At 36.5% G+C, this 14,900-nt stretch overlaps 1 protein-coding gene across 2 annotated transcripts in view; it reads left to right on the forward strand.

The window, feature by feature from the left end:
- Nek7 (NIMA related kinase 7) overlaps window positions 1-14,900 on the forward strand; it is a 143,131-nt gene that overhangs the window by 51,493 nt on the left and 76,738 nt on the right. For both annotated transcript variants that reach the window (XM_087193863.1, XM_087193864.1), the window contains exon 2: window positions 8,876-8,960. In XM_087193863.1, coding sequence (XP_087049989.1) covers window positions 8,904-8,960 — 57 coding nt within the window. In that variant the 5' untranslated portion in view covers window positions 8,876-8,903. The remainder of the gene's footprint in view (window positions 1-8,875; window positions 8,961-14,900) is intronic.

Here is a 14,900-nt window from a genome sequence, read left to right on the forward strand (position 1 = left end):
GATGGAGTTTTTAATCTCTTGGAAATCTGCATCTGTTTTATGGATTCCATTTGTTTGCTATATTGGGATTCCATCATGTTCCTCAGATCCTCTATTTTTTTATCTGTGTCCTTGCTAGATTTATCAATCATGTCTTGCACCATAAGCACAATCTTTGCTGTTATCTGAGTAATTATTTCTGATTTCATTTTTCCCAGATCCTCTTTTGTTGCCAGTTCAGAGAGTCCAGATGGTTGAGTATCAGATTGTTCCATCACGTTTCCCTTTGGGGTTGCTGTAGGTGATCCAGAAGTCTGTTTTTGAGGCTTGTTTCATGTCTTCTGATTTCCATGCCGGGGGGCGGGGCGGGGTGCTTCTCGTGCCCACACAGCTCACCTTCTCTGCCCTAGGAGCATGGGATGGCGGCGGGGGAGCTTCCTTCCTGGTGCTGGGACTGGCTCAGCTTCTCTTCCCTAGGAGCTTGGGATGGCAGTGGGGGAGCTTCCTTCCGGATGCTGGGACCTGCTCAGCTTCTCTGTCCTAGGAGTGTGGGATGGTGGTGGGGGATCTTCCTTCTGGGTGCTGGGACTGGCTCAGCTTCTCTCCAGTGTTTCTGTTTAAATTTAGGTCTTTGATCCATTTCGAGTTTAGCTTAGTGCATGGTGAGAGATATGGGTCTAGTTTTAATCTCTGGCCAGTTGAAACCCAGGTTTTCCAGCACCATTTATTAAAGAGGCTATCTTTCCTCCAGTGAGGGTATTTGGCTCCTTTGTCGAAGATGAAGTGGCTGAGTATGCCTGGATTTGTTTCTGCATCTTCTGATCTGTTCTATCGATTCTCAGGTCTGTTTCTTTGCCAGTATTTTGCTGATTTTTATCCCAGTATCTTTGCACTATAGTTCCAATTTGAGGATTGTGATACTTCCTGCCTTTTCTTTGTTGCCTAGAATTGCTTTTGCTATTCTAGGTCTCTTCTGGTTCCAAATGAATTTGTGGATTGTTTTCTCTAGTTCTGTGAAATATGTTGTTGGAATTTCAATGGAATTGCATTGAATGTATATAGCAGTTTTGGAAGTATGGCCAGTTTCACTATATTGCTTCTTTTTACCCAAGAACAAGGGGTCTTTCTATTTACAGTTTGAAGATTTCTGAGAAAACTAGGATTAGAGATCTCACTTGACCCAGCTATTCCCCTGTAGGGTGTCTTCCCAAAAGAATTAAAAGCATCATATCACAGTGATATATGCACACCCATGTTTATAGCAGCACAGTTTGTAGTAGCTAAATCTTGGAAACAGCCCAAATGCCCATCAATTGGTGACTGGACAGAGAAGGTTTTTTTCAATAAAATGGAGTACTACTCAGCCATAAAGGAAAGATAAACTAGAGACATTTGTAGCTAAATGGATGCACACTGAGGCTGTACTCTTAAGTGAAATAAATAGGACCCACGTGTAAATACCAAATAGTTTCTCTGGTGTGAGAAACTGCAAGTGTAAATGAGGACCAGAATGTATAATAGATAATGTAAAATAGGAAGAAAAGGTCTAAAAGGGAAGGGGAAGTAGGGAGGAGTGTGGAGGAAAGGAAAGAAGAGAAAAAAATTATGAGAAAAAAGGGAAAAAACTGAGTTTTTGTAAACAGGAGGGGGAAGGGGTAGAAGGGAGGGAAGGAATTGGGGAAAAAAGAAGACCCAAGATATATCATGTAAAGGTACAAATTCCCAACGTTGAATGTGATCATACTGTATACCTAAAATGTACCAGTAAACTTAATGGAAAAAAAATACTCAAAAACATAGTACAACATCTTATAAGTCATTTCAAATTAAAGTTGGCAGGTAGAGAATTAGTACCAAACTATTGTGCCGAAACTATAGATAGGTGTCAGTTCATACAAAAAAATTTACAACTTTTGTACTTATCCAGTTCATACTTGAGAGCTAATGTTGGGTTTTAAGAAATGAAGAGAAGGAGAAATTCACTACTTTTGAAAGATAGCTATCTAAGAGTGAGACAGAGAGGACATAATGACAAAAGAAGGCTGGTTAACAAGCTACTGCAACAAGTGTCTTAGTTACTTTCTCCTTGGTAGGACAAAATACCTGATACCGACAAGTTAAGGAGGAAAGATTTACTTTAGCTCACAGTTTGCAGAGGTTTCAGTCCATAGCTGGCTCCAAGGCAGGGTGGCATGGCAGAGGAGAAAAAGCTCATGGCATGGCAGCAGGAAGCAGTGAGCAGGAATGAATAGAGGAGGAGGGATAAAACCCTTCCAGGTCACACTCACAGTGGCCTGCTTCCTCCCACCAGGCTTCACCTCCCAACATCACATGTAGCTATAAATCCAGTTGTGAACTAATCCAGTATTACACATCCATGATCTGATCACTTCCCAAAAGCTTCACCTATGAGCACATGAGGCTTTGGGGAGACAGCCACAATAAGACGAGATAGGATAAGGTCCACCACCAAGGTCCTTTTGCTCGTCCCCTACCAGCATTCAGGACAACTAACCCACTTTTAGACATATTCTGGTTTTTGTCCTATGTAATAGCTGCTCTGAGTTCCCTTTTCTATCTAACTTATATATTTTGGGATGTTCCAGGACTTGATTGTTTTGTTTCTAAACCTATACTTTCTTCCCAGATCATCCCATCCAGCTTCATGGCCTTGAATACTAGCCATGTATGACTACTCTGAAATTTGTATCTCAACCACAGGCATCGGTCCTGAGCTCTGAGCTAAAAACTTCTGTCCAGCTGCCCACCTGGCATTTCCACCTGAATAGAAGATTCCATTTTTCATGGACCTGCAAACATCTTTTTTATCTCTACATTTCATGTAATTCTACTGAGTTGGTCTAGCCCCACAATTTTCAGACTTTTGGGTCTCTAGCTTTCTTTATATGGGAACTCCAAAAACCTTTTGTTTATATGGATTATATCTATATTCCCCACACTGGAATTTAAAACAAAAAATATACACTCTGATTTGTTTATAAATAAGTATACCCATTGCATGTTTACATATAACATTTTTAATGAAAAATAGCTATCTCTTCAAAAATTAAAAAGGAAGCGTTTTATATTTTTCAAAATTCTCTGATGTTTATCCTCTTAGATGCAGCTTCTGCACTGAATCTATTATTTGTTATTGTTTATTATTTTGAGAGAAAAATGTAAGTAAAAGCTCTGACCTTATGCAAATATGTAATTGGAAAGTAGAGTATTTTAATAGCCATTTCATATCATTGGGGGTACTTTTCTTTGATACTACACTAAACTTGGCAGATGACAGATTCTTAAAAGTTAACTGCAATGTGGACTCTCAAATCTGATCAGTGAAATTTTTATACTTGGTTCAAATCCAAAGGTCTGTTGTGCCCTTTGAATCCTATATGATTATGAAACATAGTTTGGTCATCTGGAAATTTTTAATAGACTGTTACTCAGATCTTCTAAATGCTGACCATTTCTTTATCATATAAAATTTTATTCTTTAATTTTACCACTAATCTCATCAGAAAAGTCTTTACATACCAAGAAGATGTCATGGCCCCAGTGATGAATGCAAGTTTTCTGAAATTCTCATTTTCACTTGAAAGTTTGTCATTGGCACAAATAACGTCAGTGCTTGTCATTTTATTGGACAACTTTGATTTGCCACAGTAGTGCTTTAGATGTACCTCCCATTTCATCACATATTGTATTAAAAGAAATGTGTTTAAAAGTTGAGTTTTTTGTTTGCGTTTTTTTTTTTTGGTATCGGGCATTGAACTCAGGACCTTGTGCTTGCGAGGCAGGTGGCAGAACCACTGAGCTAAATCTCTGGGCCTAAAAGTTGAGTTTTGATAAAATAGTACTTTTATCATTTCATCAAGGATACTTCCCTCCCTCTCTCTCCCTTTCTCCTTTCTCTGCCTCCCTCTCTTCCTTTCTTTCCTCTTTTGTACTGGGAATCAAATCTAGGGCCTCACATATACGAGGCGAGCGTTTTGCCACAGAGCTACATCCACATCTATTTTTAAATGCAACGTGCATTTTTAATTAAAAATGTATAACAGGTAAAGAATATAATGACTAGTACAGTTTGAGGTCACTGCGGTGATTCAAACGAACACCAATGGTTTTCCAAATAATGTTAGCATTATTATAAAGTTTATTGTGATTCTCAAGGCCACACATAAAGGGGCCTTAAAGATCCCACTCAGCCTCTTATGCAGCCCTTTCCCAGAAGTCTCCTCACCACACTTTGAGAAAAATTGCTCTTGTCAAAAATCTGAAATGTCCAGGTATGGTGGAGCACACCTCTTAATCTCCGTACTAGAAAGGCTTAGGCAGGAGCCAGGAGTTCTAGGTCAGCCTGGGCTACATAATGTCACAAAAAACAAAAACAAAAATATCTAAGATATATTCTTTATTCTTCCTCTTTCCTTACCCGCCATTCCCTAAATTCAACTCATCTCCAGTTAGTTTGTTTCATTTCCAAATTGTATCTCTAGTTTTTGTATTTCTCCATCACCACTAACACAGTAAGTTATTCTATCTCTCCTTGAGAATGCTTTAATAGCCTATTAATTGGTCTCTTTCTCCACCATTTGTCTATGGCGCCATTTAAAAAATATAAATCAGATCATGACACTCATTGCTCTTAGAATAAAATGCAAATTCTTTGCCAAATATTGCAGGACTCTGTAATTAATCTCCTGCCTGTGTCTCCCATATTAGCTCAGCCCAGTCAGTCCCTCTCACCACTTTCCATGCATACTGAATGCCCTTCAGTTCTTGAAACCTGGTAATGCTTTCTTTCAGCAGGGCCTTTGAATTTGCTGTCCTTTAGGTCCACAAACTGAATGGCTGGCTCAAAGTCACGCCTACTGTATTCACTCTCCCTTTCCCTAACCCCCTTTATCTTTCACATCATCACCCTTATGTTTCTACACAGAAACTGTAACAATTTGTAATTGTCTTGTTATTGTTACTTACAGTATATCTCCTGTGCTATCATGTAAGTAACATGAGGGCAAAATCTCTGTCATTTTGTTCCCTGCTGTATTCCTTAACAAGTACCTGGCACAGAAAGAGCACTCAACAGCTGTTAAATGAATAAAACATGAATGGAAATGGGGAATAGAGGGCAAGTTTCAGAGTTGCTTATGATTAGACTTTTAGACTGTGAGTGATTAGATATGATTGGTGATAGAAAAGAACAGTTAAAAAATGATTCCAAGATTTTAGCTTGGGAGAAATAGCACATGATAATACCACTTTTGAAAGTAGCCAAAGGAGGGGAAATAAAAGCAGGGTGCATGTCAGGGTAAAGAAAAGGATTGGAATGGTATAGGAAAACTTAATTGTGAATTATTAAGAAAAACACTGTATACAAAAAGTTTTATAATAGCCTACATTTGCCAAGTAGAATCTTTAAGGAAATATCTTGTAATTCTCAAAACAACAGTTGTTTTTAATAGCTAAAACTTTGTTATTGAAAATGTGTTAAGTACATCATAATGCCCCTAAATCTTTCAAATACCACAGATATTTTCACATATGTTCATGAACTCAGTACATATTAAAGTAAAACAATTATCCCTTATTTTTGTGGCTAGCCACATATTTAACAGAGAATAAAAGTACAAAATTATGAATCTGAATTGTGAATAGACACAAACCATTTAGTTTTAAAAACTCAAGTCTGCTAGTGAGCTGATTTTTAGATACTCTGATTTTTATGACCCCGGTAAGGCCATTAAACAAAATATGTATTATAAAATAATATGTACTCAATGACACCATCTTAATTTTAACTCTGAAATAATATTACAGTACCATTCCCTACATAAAAATACCTTTCTTAGGTTCCATATTATCAGATTTCTAAAACAAATATCTGAGGTAATTGTTAGCAAACTAAATCATACCATGTATTTTTCTTCCTGTTACTTGGATGAAACAACTACAGCTACTGTGTTCACCTTAGCCAAAATCCTAGTCAAAATAAGAGATTTTGCCCTACATTTATAGATATCATCAGTAAATTTCATCTTTAAAAATTTAATGTTTTAGAGTGAGGTGTAGAGGCACACGCCTGTAATCTTAGCACTTCAGAGGCTAAGGCAAGAGGATTGCCATGAATTTGAGGCTAGCCTGGGCTACATGGAGAGACCCTGTCTAAAACATACAAACAAAAATTTATATTTTGCAGAAAGAGACCTAAAATAAACCAATATTCATTTCAAACCATTAGCCCAATTATTGATCAATTACAAAATACAGGTTTAAAACTTATGCAATAGAATTAAAGAGAAAAGATGAAGCTTTAAAAATACTTAAAAATCATTTAGTACATTTTAATTGTGATAATTTTTGTCAAAAACTTCATTGTAACTAGCCTTTAGATAAAAATCTTTAAATCATGTTTTAGCCAAAGAGAAATATTTTACTCATTCTACAAGAGAAATTATTTAATGAAGAAGATATAAACTTGTGTCAGTCTCATAATTGTCCAGATTCACCTAACAATTAAAAGCTTAAACCTAATTTGACAAATAGAGGACACCCATAGATTCTGTTCATCTTTTCTGTTCACCAATATGTATTTTGATACTCAAGTTTCTTGATGCAGTATGAAACCTTAAATATGAAGTTGTGCATACAAATCCAAAGAGAATTTCAGATAGTTTCTAAAGTTTGTTTTTTTTTTTTTGGTCTTTCAGAATTCCAAAGGGTTGAAGTATAGTACTAAATTTTTTTTCTTTTCATGTAATGAATTTTCCCTTCAATCTTTGAGATTATTCATAAAGTCTTCAATATTCCATATATATAAAACATTGAAATAGTCTATAGGAATATTAATAAGATGTACTTTATTGATGAAGACAACTATAGCTTATAAGGAACAGAATAGAAGGCAGAACAGTAGTACTGAAATAGCAATACTGCCCTCATCCAAAGAAAGTTTGTTGAGTTAGCTATCTGTATTTATACGTGATTCTTAAAAAATGAAGGAACATAATGGAAATTTTAGGGTGGATACTTGGCAGTCTGAACACTCAAATACAGAACTAAGTGTTTTCCTTGTCATCATTCAGGAAGAATATTCCCGAACTCACCCTCTGGTCTTCATTTAACTGAGTCATCCAGTATTTCCCATACTCCAGCAAGTGACCTGTTTGTATCAGACAATGCAAAGAAAACCAAGCGCCTAGAGTTGAAAATTCATTCGTATATTTCGTATTGCAATGGTTAAGTTTTTAAGAGCTACTAAAATAAATGCCAGATCTTTAAAGAGGGTGAACGTCCCAGTTTCAACATTTATAGTCAAAAATATTAGCCTAGCACTAAACTTGATATATAAAACCATTCTCTGCTTAAAGTGATGAAGGTCCTTTGGAGAAATGGGTGATTCCAGGATAGCCAGAGCTGGAAGGGTACACACTGAGTCTGGAACATCTGGTTGTGTCAGAAAAGAACCAAGGGAGGTCTTCAAAAGGATCCAGAAGCCAGCTTGAATGGGTTCCCATTTTGGACAATTTCTAAGCATCGCATTATAGTACAGTGAATAAAAGAAAAACCCATGAGTCCACAAAGACATAAATTAATAAACCCTAGAAAAGGGGAATCATTCCCTTATTAAAGAATGGCACCAACTGGGTTTGTTGGTGCACACCTGTGTAATCCCAGCACGCTGGGAAGCTGAGGCAAGAGGATTGCAGCTTAGTGACTTAGGGGTACCCTGTCTCATTTTTTTTTGAGAGCTGTGGATGTAGTTCAGGAAAAAGGCCCTGAAAACTCGCCAAGTGGTTGGAGGTCAATTGGGTATCCAGAAGTAAAAGTCACTAACTTTGCCTTATATCAGAAGACGCAGTTCAGTACTTTGCCTTACATCGTACAAAACATTTACTTCAGTTGGATTATAAATCTAAATAGGAAAGCTAAAGCAGTAGAGCATACATTAGAAAATAATATAAGAACAGGGAAGTAATTCATAAATAGTACACAAAGCATTTATCCTAAGATTGATTACTAACTACATTGTTTTTTATTAATTGAAATACATCGAAAAATAAATTATGGAGTGGAAGAAGATACTTGTAATAAAAGTAACCCATGTCCAGAATATTTTTATTGCTTTTTAAAGAGTATAATGAAAATATGCTTTGCTTACATCAGTTAATTTTATTTAAAGGGATCCTAATTTTTGACTCAAGATTTCAGTTATAAAATAACATTTATATAATACCTGAATACGCTTGATGTTTAGTAGAATCAGTGCAAAAGTAACTCCTAGATTCTACTTTTTTGTGATGTTCCTGGTATGTAATGAGTCTTCAGCATGTGTTTGTTTACTGAATTAATGGATGAATGTTTCATAATTATAATGTACACATAGAAGAATTACCACTCTCTCATTTTAACTTTAAATTACCACTCTCATTTTAACCCTCTCTTTTAACTTTAAACCTAAAACTCACAGTAAGCATTACAATTAGGTAAAAGTATTAAGTGCCAACGGTTTTAGAATATGAAGATAAGGTGCATTTTAAGATGTCAGGTATCAAGCATGATTATAGGGAGCTTAGCATGGTTTTTATCTTGTCAAATGTGCAGAGTATGGGGAAGTGTCATTGATTTGTAAGGCAGAATGGAGAAGAGAGAATTTCATCTCAAGTAGGGTTTTCTAAGCACATACTACTACTCTGGAGAAGTGGCAGTGGTTGAGATAGTGGATATTTGTGCAAGCTAAACAGAGCTAGGATTTAGCAAATGGCACCAGTAAGAGTGGGGTTATATTAATAATTTTTGAAACATGAAACTTGAAAGTTTGTGCCAGGTATATGATAAGTGATATGAATTGGTAATTATTACACTAAATTTCAACTTTACATTTTTGCAGAGTTTTAAAGTTTCTGTTGCTTCAGACAATGGATGAACAGTCACAAGGAATGCAGGGCCCACCTATTCCTCAGTTCCAGCCACAGGTAAGTTACTCATTCTGCTTAAGCGGTCATAAGTATATCCATGTGTATCAAATATGTATAAAGAGTAGTACATTAACAGTTCATTTAGGAAATAAAGTAGCCAAAAATGCTAATTTAAGATTGTTTTTAAGTTTTTGTCAGAATTTTTTTTTTTTTTTTTTTTTTTTCTCGTATGGGGGATTGAACCCGGGACCCTGCACTTGCAAGGCAGGCAGGCAGGCGGCTCCACTGAGCTAAATCCCCAACCCAGAATTGTTTGTTTTAAAATGTTTTATAATTCTTAGAACTGTACATGAAAACAAAAGAGCAGCTTTAGCTTTGAACTTTATTTGAATGATATGCAGGCTTTCAAGGTTGCTACAGTACAGTAGTAGGTGGAGGGAAGGAAAGGAAAAAAGGCAGAGTTGTGCCTAGGTTTTGGGAGAACCTGTATCTTTTGCACCTACGTATGCTTTGGAGGGCTGCTCTTGGCGTGCCCTCCACTGTTTTGCATTATTGCTGCTTTTCTTTCACTGGTAGTGTTATTTCTCTGCTTATATGGTTCGTTGTAAAGCAAAGGGAATGTTTCAGTAACATGTATACAGAGTATTAACATTCACTTAGTAATCTGAGTTTGTTAAAGCTTGTTGTAAAGCTCAATATATAATGAAATGTTTAAAATAACTATTCTTATGTGGGGTCAGTCCCTCATGTTTATTGTTGTCGGCTTGGTATTTAAAGCATTCTACAGTAAGTTTCAAATATACTCTGCTGGCACTGTCCCAGTTTTGCTTGGACTATATTTCTAAAAGTGTTGGAGGAACTGATTTTTCAAATGAGATCTGTAGTAAAATAGGTTTGGAGAGTTGGGGTAAACAGTTATTTATGGAAGTACCTCCTTGGAACCTTTTTAAATACCAGTGTGTTTTGTAAAGCTCAAAGAGAGATACAGGGTATATAGTGTTTCTAACTTTTTCCATCTGTGGAATCCTTTTCTTCTGGTGCAAGTATTGACTTCTCCCAGAAGCACTGTTCAGAAAGTGTAGTCTGCAAAAAACTAGACAATCTTTTCTGCTTCTGTGACATGGCACATTTTGTACTCTCCATCTTTGAGTCTGCTTTTTAAAATCTTGGCCACCCTTCCAGAACCATCGAAAATGCTGTCTTTGCCATGAGGCTTTGGCTGATCTTCTGAATGTGCTGTCTTCCCTTGGAAGAGAAACTCCATGAGTATTCTTTGCCTTCTCTCTTTGGGGACAGCTAGTGACTTTGTGTAATTTTTAGATGGATATTTTATCTCTTCTATTAGGTTAAAATCTCTGTGAGGGAAAAGACTGTGTCTTGCCCTGGATACCCTGTGTTACTTCAACTTTTCACATGTAAGAGAGGCTGGATAAGAATGTATAACTGAAACCAACGAGGAACTCCTTAAAATCAACCTGTTTAAATTAGTCCTTAAGTGCACTTTTACATTGCTCTTCTTTGTTTACTTAATCTGAATTCTTTGAGTTGAGATTAGAGATTCTACCTTAAAGTAATGCCAATATTTTAATCTCGAGTACTCTGTTCTTTAAATCTATCTCTGTATATTGTAGAATCGTTGTAAGTCAAGATTATATAAGATTATAATAACCTCTGTCTACTAAATATAATTATCTTAGACCTAATTTCCCACATATGCACACTATTGTTTCATGTTATATTATTTCTAGCAAAGACAATAAAAGAACACTTCTAAAAATTAGGTAGTTCATGTTATGATTTTGAAATTCACAGGTTTGAATAGCCCTGTGTTTCAAAGAAAAAAAAATACAGATACTTTCATTTTTGCCTCCATTGACTCACTAACCAGGAAAGGTCGGAGAAGCACTAGGAGGCAAAAATGAAAGTAATGTTTTCTTATGAGACACTAGGCTGCCACACAGTATAAATTTCAAAATTATAGAAATGGTTCTGCATTTCTTTTCACACTGTTCCTTTCGTTTATGCCTCCTGCTGCTGCTCTTGTGTGGGGGACGCTTTCCCTGCTGGAAATAGGCAGGTGTCATTCCAGGCTCTAGCTGTCTTGTGGCAAGTCCGGGAGGGAGAATTTTTTCCCTCTTTGCCTTCAGACTGATGATGTGAGACAGTGAAAGAAAGATTACCTGACAAGAGCTCATAGGCGTTATTGCTTATTAAGTCTTTGAAAAATGTTACCACTCTCTGTAGCATTATTTTAGAAGACTGGGAAAGGACAGCCTCTGCTCAGGGTTGACAACCTTCTTTTGTTTTGTTCCACACCATTGGCCTGAATAATGGGGCTGAAATGGCAACATATGGTTAGCCCAGTGACTTACTTCACTTTTGTTATGCTAAGATAAGTCTGGCCGTAAACAGAAAACTACAAAAGTCAGCTTTCTAAGTGTCAAATACCACTTCCCTGTTATAATGACAAGTGATGTGTATTCTCGGCCTATTCTTTCTTTTTCTTGTTACAAGATGATACCTCATAATGTGTAATATGTGGTCTCATTTTTAGTACAGTATGAATTCCCTTTTTAAGTTTTAAAATATGAAATCTATATATCTTTATTAATCTTTTCTACATTACTGCCATTCTCTTGAACTTAGGGAAACCTTTTATTTTTTCTACTGACTTTGCTTTCCTTTCTTACTTACCTCTTTCTTGTTTCCTTTCACTGAAGTCTAGAGGGTACTGAAAGGATATTTTGACTAGATTTTTATCCTATATATTTTTATTGCCTTTAGACTCTTATTTGTAGAACAGGAGGCTTTTTTAAAATTCAGACTATGAAAGATGGTGGTAGAAATAGTAAAATATTTACTTCTTACTGTAAGACCGATTTTAAACAATGAAAGTTCACAACATTTATATTACACTGGAAGTTTACAATATTTTCTGAGACTGATTTATGGTTATTGAGTGAAGAGAGATAAATACTTGACTTTTATCATAAAGTTAAATATAATCAGTGCAAGCCTAAGAATTTCAAGGAAGATTAATTTTAATTATAATAGTAATTAGAAGCTTAGGAAATGGTCTTCGTTTTATTAAATTTGAAGGTAGTATAATGCATTAGCTGCCTGTGAAAAGAGAAGGGATCTCATATCTGTAGGTAGGGAAGTGGTTAGTCTTTTGTTTTTACAGCTTGGAAAATATGAGACTCTACTTTTTAACCAGTAAGGTAGACCGACCATACCTTTAAGCTTCATGGCAGTACAAGCTACTCTCATTTATGATTTCGAATCCCTGTGATGTAAATGTAAAAAGTGAAATGAAGGGTACCTACAGGAGTACGTTCAGGGAAGTAGTCAGAGTTCTTTGTGGGCCAGGAGAAAGGTAGCTCACGGTAGACTCTTTTGAATCAGTAGGATTTTTGGATATGATCACTAAATTATTTTCTTCTCTCTCTAAAATATCTTTCAGTTATGCTTGTGATATAAGAGTCAACTTAGCTTGCATCTTTTGGATAAACTGATTTTCCAAAAATATTTGTCATATGACATTGAATAGTGCTTCTGCTTTTGAAAGTCATCGTAGAAATTTAGATGCTATGTTCTCCTTGCAACAGTTGACTTCACTGATTAACTTTGATGATGTAGGAGAATGAGCAGTAGCTGTTTTGAAGAAGGAAGTTTATTGTCATAGTTTAAACTCATGGTCATGAACCTTACTTAAGTCAAACCCAGTGCTTCTCAACAATCCTATCATTAGCCCATTCACGTCCCACTCTCCTTACTCCCAAAGTCTCCCTCATGTCTTTTGTCCGTGAGCCCCAGCATATCCTCCTTCAGCCTCTCTCCCAGGTGGTACTTGTGCTTCTTATTTTACTGAAAAAATTGACTACTTCAGAAGAGAACGTCTGCAGATGCATGCTATCCACGTCCTCCTCCCAGAATCTGTCCTCATGTACTCTGCTTTTCTTGTTATCAGGTGAATGATATTGCTCTCAAAGGCCAGCGGCCCCAGGAGCACCAGACCCCATCTCTGTCCCTTACTAAGTTTCATTACCATACTATTGTACCATTATTTGTCCAATCTCCAAAAAAAAAAGGACCCTAGGATTGTAACTTAAGTCAATACAGCTGCAATTTTTACCTGGGTGCACACTATAGATAATGAGAGGCAGATGAATTTTTCTTAACCTAATTAACCCATTATTCGTATCTCAGGCTAGTCATAACTTGGTCCACTGTACTCCCAAGTAGCCTTTGAAGTTACTCTTCTCTCCAGCAGTTAATTTGCTTCTCTGCATCCTAAAATTGTTAGAGTTATATATTTCTCCTTTCCTTGTAAGTTTTTTTCCATTTAAGCTTTCTCATCCATTATGCCACATATGCTACTTTTATCAAGATTTTGTTACCTCTTGTCTCTGTTCTGTGGTCAGGTCTCAGTTCTCATCTTTATCAGCTGCTTTCAATGAAGTTGATCATACTCTCTTCTTTGAAACTTTTTTTCTTTTGGCTTCCAGGAATCTTGTTTTTCTCTTGTCTTACTGGTCCCTCCTCTGCTGGTTTCCCATCACCTTCTGAATCTCTCTTAAATGGAGTGCCCAAAGCTCAATTTTTATTTTATTTTTTATTTGTATTGTTTTTTTTTTGTACCGGGGATCAAACTCAGGTCCTTGCACTTGTGAGGCAGGCGATGAAACCACTGAGCTAAATCCCAGGCCAAAGCTCAGTTTTTAGATTTCTTCTGTATCAGTCTGTACCTGTTAACTCTCAAAGTCATCTCAACCTGGAGCTCTGCCTCTTCCAGACTGACATATCTAGTTGCCGTCTTGTTATCATATTTGCCTGTCTTTACCCTAATGTGTCTGAAACTAAACTATAAATATTTTTCCCTTAACAGTTCTATCTACTGTCTTCTCTACTCAGTGACATGTCTGTCTTGCTGTTGCCAAGACTAAACTTCTTAGAGCCATCCCTGATTTCTTCCTGTTTCTCTCAACTCATTTAATTTAGCAGACACATAATCTGTGTCTTTAAAATATGTTTAGAGTTTTAACATTTCTTACTTCCTCCAATGATATGACCTGGTCAGTTAGTGTAATTTTTCATTTGTGATATTTGCAGTAACTTTCTAATTGGTTTCTTTGCTTCCGCCCCGGCTCTTTCCTCTTCCGTGCTTCCCAACACAGCATCAGTGACTCATACAATTTCAGTGAAACTGTATTTGTTTAAAATCTCCTAGTAGTTTCCCATGGGCTCGCTCACTCATTCTTTCAAGTATATATTTAAATATCACCTTATTTGATCAACTAGTGAAAATTGAACCTTTCTATCTATCCACTATGCCTTTGTTGATATATTTTTCTGTAGAATGTATCACCATATCACTTTTTATTTTGCACTTTGTTTTTTTTCTCTTAAGAATATAAGCTCTATAGCAGTGCTGGTGTACCTATAACATGCATGATGCCGAGGAGGACTGTTATCATTGAAAGCTCTGAAAGGTTCACCTTCACTGCTCTATACCAACCATAATGGTCGTAGCCACCCAATAAATATTTATTAAATGAATATAAGCTTGGTTTGAAATCAGTCCATCTCTCTTTTCAAGCACTGTGTTTTAAATGAGTGTTAAAACATGTAAAAATATCTTCAGAATTTCTCTTTCATTATACATGTATCACATCCTCCATTTCATAGTGGATTTCCCCCATAGTCTACCTCTTTGCCTTGACTGGAACCCACCTCTTTCTCCCTAAGCACTGCTTTCCTGTGACCCTATCAAATGTGGAGACTGCCTTTTCTCCCACACCCACATATGGTAAAGGCCAGGAGCTCAGAACAGCAACCTTCTCCATCCATAGTACCTCTTTCACACTACTCCTCCTTTTCCTTAGGGATAGGAGCTGCAGCTTTCAACCTTGTGCTGTCTGACAAAAGGAGTTTTACCTCCCTTATTGCTGTTATCTTCCAGCCTCCTCATTACCCCTCACATTAGTTGAAAATTTG

Source organism: Heterocephalus glaber, unplaced genomic scaffold (assembly GCF_053883595.1).
Source record: "Heterocephalus glaber isolate CG9 unplaced genomic scaffold, H.glaber_assembly_v1.0 deba00001600, whole genome shotgun sequence".
In the NCBI taxonomy this organism is placed as follows: domain Eukaryota; kingdom Metazoa; phylum Chordata; class Mammalia; order Rodentia; family Bathyergidae; genus Heterocephalus; species Heterocephalus glaber.